General features: G+C 42.1%; 1 protein-coding gene across 1 annotated transcript in view; it reads right to left on the bottom strand.

The window, feature by feature from the left end:
* Positions 1 to 11,522, bottom strand: part of SPTLC2 (serine palmitoyltransferase long chain base subunit 2) — a 110,502-nt gene that overhangs the window by 9,215 nt on the left and 89,765 nt on the right. Inside the window, exon 10 of the mRNA XM_032287735.1 lies at positions 1,599 to 1,734. Within this exon, the coding sequence (XP_032143626.1) occupies positions 1,599 to 1,734 (136 nt within the window). The remainder of the gene's footprint in view (positions 1 to 1,598; positions 1,735 to 11,522) is intronic.

Here is an 11,522-nt window from a genome sequence, read left to right as displayed (position 1 = left end):
ATGGGTAACAAGAGCGAAACTCCGTCTCAAAAAAAAAAAAAAAAAAAAGATCCAGCTCAAAACTCACCCATCCAACAAGAGGTGCCTTTCTTACTGAGCCTATATTAAGCAGATCACTCCTTTATTCTACATCTGCAGTGCTATTTTGCATATAATAAAATTTGTTCAGTATAATTAGTGGTCATTTGCTTTTCAAATGTCTCCTGGTTTCATTATACATCTGGACTTCTCAAATACATTGAAAGCTAGGGCACGCTTTCCATTATGTATGCTTTGTACAAACCAAAGAAGCTGGTATAATCTGCACACCTGGTAAATATCCAGTAACACACTCTGCTAAAACCTCTCTAACCTCATGGCCCACTGCTCCTGCTGGGGCACAGTCAAATTCCAGGGACCTTTTTTTTTTTTTTTTGAGATAGAGTCTCACTCTGTTGCCAGGCGCCAGGCACAATCTTGGCTCACTGCAACCTCTGCCTCCCGGGTTCAAGCAATTCTCCTGCCTCAGCCTCCTGAGTAGCTGGGACTACGGCGCGCACCACCACGCCCAGCTAATTTTTGTAATTTTAGTAGAGACGGGGTTTCACCATGATGGCCAGGATGGTCTCGATCTCTTGACCTCGTGGATCCACCTGCCTCGGCCTCCCAAAGTGCTGGGATTACAGGCTTGCGCCACCGCGCCCCGCCTCCAATTCCAGGGAACTCTTTGCTACTCTTTCGGTAGCTAAGCAAACTCGCTCCTGCAATGTGACCTTTGCACAGATGCTTCTTTCTCCAAAGGCTGACTCTCTTCTCCTTCAAATCTTTGCTCAGATGTCATTTTCCTTCCCAAGGAGGCTTACCCTGACCACCCTATTTAATAGTTCATCTGCCCACCCACAGGGCACTCTCAACTCCCCATATAGGACTTGCTCTATTTCTTTATATTTATTTATTTAAATTTTTTGAGACAGAGCTTAGCTCTTGTTGCCCAGGCTGGAGTTCAATGGCACGATCTCGGCTCACTGCAATCTCAGCCTTCCGGGTTCAAGTGATTCTCGTGCCTCAGCCTCCCAAGTAGCTGGGATTACAGGCATGCGCCATCACACCTGGCTAATTTTGTATTTTCAGTAGAGATGGGGTTTCTCCATGTTGGTCAGGCTGGTCTCAAACTCCCGACCTCAGGTGATCCACCCACCTCGGCCTCCCAAAGTGTTGAGATTACAGGTGTGAGCCACCACGCCGGCCGGTCCTGCTCTATTTTTTTCGGGAATGCTTGACACATTCTAACATAGTACACAGTTCATTTGTTTATTATGTTTGTCTGACCCTTGCCCTACTAAGCTCCACAGGAGAGAGATGGTTGTATTTTATTCACTGATCTAGCCCAGGCCCTTAGAGAGTACATGAAACTCAAATGTTTGTTTAATGAAAGAATAACAAATTAATATATTTGACAATTTGAAATCTGCTATTTGATCTATGGCCTATGTACCAAATGAAGGTTAACACAATAAGGACAACACCATTTTCCCTACAAAATACATAGGCCCTAGTCTCACATCACACATACCTTAAGTATAAAGACATTCTAGTCTGTGATCTGCAACAAAACATACCCAATTTTGGCAGGCATGTAGAGCATCAAAGGCACTACTGGAGAGTCTTCATTTCCATAGATGATGAAGCCCATCTCTTTCAGGCGTCTCCTGAAATACCTGGTGTTTTCAGCTAACTGCTGTACACACTCTTTACCTGGAAAGTCATGGGGAGAGATAACAAAATAATACTAGGAAAAAAGGAATGAAGAAAAGATAGCAGTCTCCTCTATCTCCATTCTAATCAGTTCTGTTTCATTTTTTTGCATTTCACCATAAAATATTTTGCACAGTAAACTGTATGGAATATAAATGTAAATAAATGTCTCATTCTGTATTCTGTCATTCTACCTGTTAATAGCAGAAGTTCTAATAATGTAAAAAACGTTTAACAGCGCATTAGCATCCTCAAAGAATTTCAGCCATACCCCCTCACTGAGCACTCCACACATCCCTTAATAGTAGGTAGGATATTTATGGTTACCTTCATATTATAGGTCAGGAGAGTCTCACCAAGGTGGTGACATGCCGACAGTTGCACAATAGTGTGTAACATACTAGTAGGTAGCAAGTGCCACAGCTGCAACTAGAATTTACGTCTCCTAACTTTAAGATTCATTCCAACTAACAGTGCTGCAAAGAAATTTTATACATAAGACCAGAGATGAAGCCATTTAGACCCTCAAATTTTCATCTATGAGTTTCATTTTATGTTGTTTCATTAAAATTCTTGATTTTTTTCTTTTTCTTTTCAGATGATGTCTTGCTCTGTCGCCCAGGCTGGAGTGCAATGGCACAATCTTGGCCCACTGCAACCTCTGCTTCCTGGGTTCAAGCGATTCTCCTGTCTCAGCCTCCTGAATAGCTGGGGTTATAGGCGCATACCACCATGCCCGGTAATTTATTATTTTTAGTGGAGATGGGGTTTTGCCATGTTGGCCAAGCTGGTCTTGAACTCCTGACCTCAAGTGATCTGCCCACCTCAGCTTCCTAAAGTGCTAGTATTACAGATGTGAGCCACTGTGCCTGGCCTGTTTCCTTAAAACTCTTACCAGGCAGCAGTAGCATATCTGTAACAGTATAAAATCGTATCTTTAATCCTACTGTACTCATCTTCCTTAAAACACAAATAGATTAAAACACACATTTCTGTAGCTGCTAACTGACTAAATATTTGGGCAGGTTTTGACATTATGGTAGGTCAATCTTTGAAAAGATACCCAAACAACTGTTCTGTTATACAGAACAACGAAATAAATTCAAAAGATCAGCTTGTAAAAGGCTAAGAACGATATTATAATCTTCTCACAATCATAAACACTCATGAATAAAAAAGGCTGCAGTAATTTTCACATAGATTATAAAATCAGCAAGTTCACATTTTTAAAAGTCCAAACATGTTACATATGACGTAAGTTCTTAAGACACATTAACCAATCAGATATCCAGATGGCTAACAAATGTCCTAAGAATTAGAATACTCATATATCCATCATTCATAGGAAGCTACTCTAGATAAGTTGGCCACAAATAAGTCAAAATTAATACTCTTTATGTAGATAATTTGAAGTTGATCAGAGAAAAACAAGCTTAGATTAGCCTAATTAGTGTAAACACTGAAGAGCATGATTTAAGTTATGTCATCATTTAAGTTAAGTTACAAAGAAGAAAGCAAACATTAAAGTGTGTTATATTTAAGTATGCTGGGAACTGATGAGCCAAGTACCCTAATTTCCCCTTAGAAATATCAATGTATGCTTAATCTACATGAAGATGAGACTTCTTCCGGCTATGGAGTGCCAGAGGCTGGATTTACCTTCCTTTTGTAAACAACAGGAAACTGGACAAAGTACATAAACAATAACTTTTAGACACTGAACCACAGGCGGTGCCAGACTATGCTGCCTGAACACAGGCCCCAGGCTGCTGCACAGGGAAGGAGTGCCCAGTCTTGCCAGCTGAGGACATCTGAGATTGGATTGGAGAATTGCCAGTTGAGATCAGAGTTGGGGAGGCTGCAGGAACTAGAATTTGTTGGGCAGTGTACGGGAGAGAAGGGGATGAGATGAGAGAGATTTAGGGATCTGCAGAGGGATCCCTCTGAAATTTGGGAAGAGTACTGATTTGTATACGCATGAAAAAAAACTAGAGAAAGATCTATCAGAAAGCAATAGGCCAAACTATTCCTGCACTCAGTGGAGCTGGGAATAGTTTGTATTTTTATCCACCAGAATGGTAAGTTCTGGAGTCATCTAACAGAGTCCTCAGAAGGAGACTCCACTGCTATCACCTTAGTAGTGGAGATAAATTAACCCTAGACTAAATATTGGTCTAAACCCACCCTAACCTTAAAATGAAGTCTCAAAAGGATCTGACTGATTCCAAGAACAAAGTCCAGCATTACCCAAAGGAAAACAACAAGATATAGAACCTAGGAATGTAAAATTCGCATGTCCAATATATAATTTACAAATTCCAGGCCTTCAAAGAAACAGGAAAATACAATGTACAACCAGGGGAGAAGTCAATCAATAATAACAGACCAGAAATAACAGAGTATTAGCACATAAGGATGTTAAAGGCCACTATACATATGATTTTTATGTTCAAAAAGGTAGAAGAAACATGAGGAGGGAAAGGAAATATACAAAAAGGAACAAACAGTTGTAAGGCAACAATGCTGATGACTCTCAAAGCATAATGTTAAATGAAATAAGCCAGACATGAGATTGCACACTGTATGAATTCATTTGTATGAAATTCTAAAGACATACTGTAATAACAGAAAACAGATTCATGGCTGCCAGGGTATGGGAAGGGGAGTGATATAGCAAAGGGGCAAGAGGAAACTTTCGGGACAATGAAAATATTCTAACCTTGATCATGGCATGGTTGTAAGATTGGATACATGGGACCAGATGCAGTGGCTCACGCTTGCAATCCCAGCACTTCAGGAGGTCGAGGCAGGTGGATCATCAGACGTCAGGAGTTTGAGACCAGCCTGGCCAACATGGGAAAACCTCATCTCTATTAAAAATACAAATATTAGCCAGCGGTATTGGTGGGCACCTTTAATCCCAGCCACTTGGGAAGCTGAGGCAGGAGAATTGCTTGAACCTGGGAGGTGAAGGTTACAGTGAGCCAAGATCGCGCCACTGCACTCCAGTCTAGGCGACAGAGCAAGACTCTGTCTTTAAAAAAAAAAAAAAAAAAAAAAAGATTGGATACATGTCAATACTCAAAAACTCATGGAATTACTACACATACTTAATTTTGGTGAATTTTATCATATTTGAAAGATATCTCATTAAAGTTGTTCTAAAAAGTTGAGTGATGCTTTTGCATATTAGTCTAGTGTACATTAACTTTTTCTGCATCCACTTTACCATTTTGTAACTCATCATCTTTTTTTTTCTTTTTTTTCTTGAGACGGAGTTTCACTCTTGTTACCCAGGCTGGAGTGCAATGGCGCGATCTCGGCTCACCGCAACCACTGCCTCCTGGGTTCAGGCAATTCTCCTGCCTCAACCTCCTGAGTAGCAGAGATTACAGGCACGCACCACCATGCCCAGCTAATGTTTTGTATTTTTAGTAGAGACGGGGTTTCACCATGTTGACCAGGATGGTCTCGATCTCTTGACCTCGTGATCCACCCACCTCGGCCTCCCAAAGTGCTGGGATTACAGGCTTGAGCCACCGCGCCCGGCTTTTTCTTTTTTAAGACAGGGTCTCACTATGTCACCCAGGCTGGAACCTCTGTCTCCCTGGCGTAAAGGATCCTTCTGCCTCATTCTCCTGAGTAGCTAAGACTACAGGTGTGCATCGTCATGCCCAGCTAATTTTTAATTTTTTTTTGTAGAGATGAAGTTTCACCATTGTTACCCAGGCTGGTCTGGAAGTCCTGGGCTCAACTGATCTACCCGCCTGACCTCCCAAAGTGCTGGGATTACAGGCGTGAGCCACCATGCTGCCTAGCCGCCACCTTTAAAAAAAAAAAAAAAAAAAAAAAAAAAAATCACAAATCTTTTAGCTATTTAATCAAAAATTTAACTAGCCTGTTTTTTTTTTTCTTTGGAGACACAGTCTCACTCTGTCGTCATGCTGGAGTGCAGTGGCGCAATCTTGGCTCACTGCAACCTCCGCCTGTCGAGTTCAAGCAATTCTCTTGCCTCAGCCTCCCGAGTAGCTGGGACTACAGGTGTGCGCCACCACACTCAGCTAATTTTTGTATTTGTATTTTTTTAAAGATGGGGTTTCACCATGTTGGTCACGCTGGTCTTGAACTCCCAACCTCAGGTGATCTGCCCACCTTGGCCTCCGAAGTGGATTACAGGCGTGAGCCACCACGCCTGGCCTAATTTTTGTATTTTTAGTAGAGAAGGGGTTTCACTATGTTGGCCGGGATGGTCTCGATCTCTTGACCTCGTGATCCGCCCACCTCGGCCTCCCAAAGTGGTGGGATTACAGGCGTGAGCCACTGCACCCGGCCGACTAGCCTGTTTTTTTAAAAACGTTTTTCCAAACTGAAAATGGAACTACCATACAGTCCAGCAATCCCACTACTGCCGTTTATCCAAACAAAAGGAAATCAGTATATCAAAGGGATATATACACAGCTATGTTTCCTGCAGCACTATTCAGAATAGCCAAGATATGTAATCAACCTAAGTATCAGCAGATGAGTGGATAAAGAAAATATGGCAGATACACAAAATGGAATACTATCCAGCCATAAAAAGAATGAAATGCTGTCATTTGTGCAACATGGATAGGACTGAAGGTCATGATGTTAAGTGAAATGAGCCAGGCACGGAAAGACATGTATCACCTGTTCTGACTCATGTGGGAGCTAAAAAAGTAGATCTCATGGAGGTAGAGAGTAGAACAGTGGTTACCAGATGCTGGGAAGGGTGGGGAAAAGGGGACTGAAGAGAGGTTGGTTGATGCATACAAACATATCATTAGATAGGAGGAATAAGGTTTAGCATTTGATAGCACAGTAGGATGACTACAGTTAACAATAGTTTACTGTGTATTTCAAAATAGCTAGAAGAGCTGAAATGTTCTCAACACAAAGAAATGATAAATGTTTGAGATGATGCATATCCTAAATATTCTGATTTGATCAGAGTATTTGATACTGTATACATGTATCAAAATATCATAGGTAGCCCTTAAGTATTATTATTATTTTTTCTGTTAAGTATTATCATGTATCAATTTTTTAAAAAGGAAAGCCAGGCACAGTGGTGTGATTCTGGCTACTTGTGGGGGCTGAGGTAGGAGGATCGCTTGAGTCAGGAGTTCGGGCTGTAGTGAGCTATGATTGCACCTGTAAACAGCCACTGTACTCCAGCCTGGGTAACACAGTGAGACTCTGTCACTTAAGAAAAATTTTAAAAATTTAAAAAGGAAAAAAATACATGCCTTTTCATTCCAAGGAGCTTGTGGGTCAAGATGGCCAAGGGGAGACATTTATGTTAATTCTAGCTAAATAATTATAAGCTTGATTGGCTCACAGTGCACTGAAGTTTATACACTGAACTAAACTATATTATTGGTGCAGTTAATTAGAAATCAAGCGGCAACAGGGGGCCTAAGGTAAAGACCATCCGAGAGTGCAGCAACACTGGGGAACACCTCGAGGTGGTTGCAGAGCAGGGAATACTGCTCTGGTCCTACAAATGCCTTCTCAGCATGAAGACTGCATGAGGGCCTCCTCAAGAGGGCTTATGTAAAGATCTCTGAGAAGGGAGTTGACCTCTGCTCACAAGATCTGGGAGGGTCTTTGCAGATGGGAGCTGGCAGGGAGGAGAAAAGCCTTGCAGGGCAGATAATGGAACACCTCAGGCTCTGCCTAGGTTCTCAGAATATGGAGTGATTTTAATTGCTCTATAACCTCAATGCTCTGGAGATAAAAGCCCCTTGATGCACTGGGAGTGGTCAGACTCGGTGGCTCCTAATCCAATACACTTCTGATGCAGCTGCACCCTGATAACAATTGGTGGTAAACTCGGAGCACTAGTTTAGCATGTCTTAGAAGGATCTCAAGTGCTCTCCACCAGCTATCTTACTTACCTACTCCTTTACCCTCCCTTTCCACAATTAATGAGATTGTGCACATAATAAAAGTGTTTGGAGCCCAGAGCTTGGGGCCAAGGTGGTTGCCAGGCTTGTGTTGGTCCCCCTGGACCCGTGCTGTAAATTCTACTCTTGTGTCTCTGTCTTTATTTCCTTTTCTCATCCCTCGTCACCGCCAGGACTAAGGGCACCCATGTATGGGGTTGGGCCAGTTCCCAACAGAACTCAAGAAAAATTACCAAGGAAAAGGAGAAATGTTAAGACATTTAGAACATAACTTTCCCACTGATTGCTCTATCAATCTAAGTTTTCTTTAAGAGGAAGAAATGGAAATCTCAGTCCCACTATCCATTGTCATTTGTTCTCTGAGAAGTCCCAGAAGAAAATATATGTCAAATACCATTCACATAGGCAACTTGAAAAGACTAGGAATAGGTACTTAAAACCCAAGTTATATATCTTCTTACTGCTGAGTAATTATAAAGTTCGAATTAAAAAGAATTATCCCCTAAATATATATTTAAGCATCCCAGTTATAGCCAAATGAGGGAAGAATTACTACAATTAGCTATTAACAGCTCAGTTTCATCTGATTCTAACACCTTTAGGTGGGTGGTAAAAGAACACTATTTACACTTTACTTATAAAGAAGCAGGCCCAGAGATGTTAAATTACTTTTCCCCAGGCCTTTCTTTCAGCAGGAGGCAGATCAAGCTGACTCCAGTCCAGTGCTTGTTTCCTAGAGTATACCAAGAAATTATCTACTTTTCAAATGTTAAATCTTAACCTTTCCTTGGGCAAAAAGATCTATATCAATATCTGCCTTATTTTTTAGCCAGCATTTACGGGCTAATGCATGGGGTAGGCATGAGCTGGTGAAGGAGCCCAAGGAGCCGCAAAGTGAGAATCAGACAAATGAAACGTAGTTCTTCCAATAAACTCATCTTGAACAGCAAAACTGTAGTCATCACTGATAAGTAGAGGAATAAAGACGGAGTGGAAGAGTCAAAGCCAAGTCTAGAGAAGGAAGTCAGCCCATTTTTGGTGGAAACAATTTTGGTAGAAACGATCACAAAAATGAAGTGGTCTGGGGTGGTGGCTTATGCCTGTAATCCCAGCACTCTGGAAGGCCAAGGTGGGTAGATCACAAGGTCAGGAGTTTGAGACCAGCTTGGCCAACATGGCAAAACCCTACCCCTACTAAAAATACAAAAATTAGCCAGGCGTGGTGGCATGTGCCTGTAGTGCCAGCTACTCAGGAGGCTGAAGCAGGAGAATCACTTGAACTGGGGGAGGTGGAGGTTGCAGTGAGCTGAGATCACACTACTGTACTCCAGCCTGGGCAACAGAGTCCATCTCAAAAAAAAAGAAGTGTGTTGAGATTCACTAGAGGTGGCTGGCAGAAGTGGTCTGTTATCCTTTAAAGTAGCTAGGCTGAACCATCAAATTGCCAATATTCTACTATTTTTGACCTAAAAACAGGCAGTATCTTATGGTTTAATCTATTAATTTCTTTTTTTTTTTTTTTTTTTGAGATGGAGTTTCACTCTTGTTACCCAGGCTGGAGTGCAATGGCGCAATCTCGGCTCACCGCAACCTCCGCCTCCTGGGTTCAGGCAATTCTGCCTCAGCCTCCTGAGTAGCTGGGATTACAGGCATGTGCCACCATGCCCAGCTAATTTTTTGTATTTTTTAGTAGAGACAGGGTTTCACCATTTGACCAGGATGGTCTCGATCTCTTGACCTCGTGATCCACCCGCCTCGGCCTCCCAAAGTAGTGGGATTACAGGTGTGAGCCACCGCGCCCGGCCTTAATCTATTAGTTTCAAATAGAGTAACAGGAAAATAAAAGCAGACAAATCAGTAAGCCCTGGCATTTACAGGTTAGAAAATAGTTATCCCTTGCTCTTAAAGTGAAACTGAATCTTAATAGACAATATAGCTACTTACTTTGACTTGAATATCATATAAAATACCAGTTAATATTTATTCAAGAAGACCAATTACTACTTAACACCCATCTCAGTCCTAATGGGATTTTTCACTGCAGAGTTTCAGCAAGTATCTGGTTGAATACAGACTTGAAACAAATAAGAAAGTTTAGCATTGTTTTAAAAAAAAATACTAACTCTTAAAAGATTCTTTCACTCAGAAAGAACACAGATGGAAATATAAGAGGTCAGAATTCTTTCCCTACTTTTCTTTTTTTTTTTTTTTTTTTTTTGGGGAAATGGAGTTTCGCTCTTGTTACCCAGGCTGGAGTGCAATGGCGCGATCTCGGCTCACCGCAACCTCCGCCTCCTGGGTTCAAGCAATTCTCCTGCCTCAGCCTCCTGAGTAGCTGGGACTACAGGCACGCGCCACCATGCCCAGCTAATTTTTTGTATTTTTAGTAGAGACGGGGTTTCACCATGTTGACCAGGATGGTCTCGATCTCTTGACCTCGTGATCCACCCGCCTCGGCCTCCCAAAGTGCTGGGATTACAGGCTTGAGCCACCGCGCCCGGCCCTCTTTCCCTACTTTTCAAACATAAATCTTTACTTTTAAGGGTGATAAAAAGCATAAAAGCAATTTGGAGGAAAAAAGTATGTATGACCCTTGAACTTTACAAATAAACTTCACTGTGTGGCTCTCCTTTTGGACTTCTTCAATATGGTTTGTTAGAATAAAACTATTTTTAGGAACTCTACTGTAAAAAATCTATAGCTTGGCATGGAAGAGAGAGACAAAAGTAAATGTGTAGTTAATTTCTCAGAAAATGCAGTAGATAACCTTAATAGGTCATTTTCAGTCCTCAACTTCTTTACAATAAATTTTATGCTCAGGAAGGAAGTAACAAATATAAAAGATCAATAGGCTGTGATAGCATCCTTATTTAGTTTTGTTTGTTTGTTTGTTTTAAATTGAGACGGAGTGTCACTCTGATGCCTAGGCTGGAGCACAGTGGTGCCATCTCAGCTCACAGAAATCTCTGCCTCCCAGGCTCAAGCGAGTCTCCTGCCTCAGACTCCCGAGTAGCTGGGATTACAGGCATGCGCCACCATGCCGGGCTAATTGTTTGTATTTTTAGTAGAGACAGAGCTTCTCTTTGTTGGCCAGGCTGTTCTAAAACTCCTGACCTCAAGTGACCCATCACACCCGGCCTAGATTTAGTTCTTTTAAGGAACTAAAAGGCCTTAAAAAGGATGGAGCTCAGAGGTTGAAGGAGCCACAATTATCTACCTACTGATAACTACTAGATATTGATAACGCTCATTCACATTTACAAAACAAAATTAGATTTAGAGAACTATACTGATCACTGCCAAACAGATTTAAGCTGTACCAATTCCATTTCAGTTATTTATTTATTTTTTTTGAGACGGAGTTTCGCTGTTGTTACCCAGGCTAGAGTGCAATGGCGCGATCTCGGCTCACCGCAACCTCCGCCTCCTGGGTTCAGGCAATTCTCCTGCCTCAGCCTCCTGAGTAACTGGGATTACAGGCACGCGCCACCACGCCCAGCTGATTTTTTGTATTTTTAGTAGAGACGGGGTTTCACCGTGTTGACTAGGATGGTCTCGATCTCTTGACCTCGTGATCCACCCGCCTTGGCCTCCCAAAGTGCTGGGGTTACAGGCGTGAGCCACCCTGCCCGGCGGTTTTTGTTTTTTTTTTTTTTTTTTTTTTTTGAGACAGAGTCTCACTCTTGTTGTCCAGGCTGGTGTGCAATAGTGCGATCTTGGCTCACTGCAATTTCCACCTCCCGGGTTCAAGAGATGCTCCTGCTTCAGCCTCCAGGGTAGCTGAGATTACAGGTACCTGCCACCATTTCTGGCTAATTTTTTGTATTTTTAGTAGAGACGGGGTTTCACCATGTTGCC

This window comes from Sapajus apella, unplaced genomic scaffold, assembly GCF_009761245.1.
Source record: "Sapajus apella isolate SASKATOON/1434 unplaced genomic scaffold, GSC_monkey_1.0 scaffold20, whole genome shotgun sequence".
In the NCBI taxonomy this organism is placed as follows: Eukaryota; Metazoa; Chordata; class Mammalia; order Primates; family Cebidae; genus Sapajus; species Sapajus apella.
Note: the sequence above shows the minus strand (reverse complement) of the source record. Positions and strands in the feature narration are given on the sequence as shown.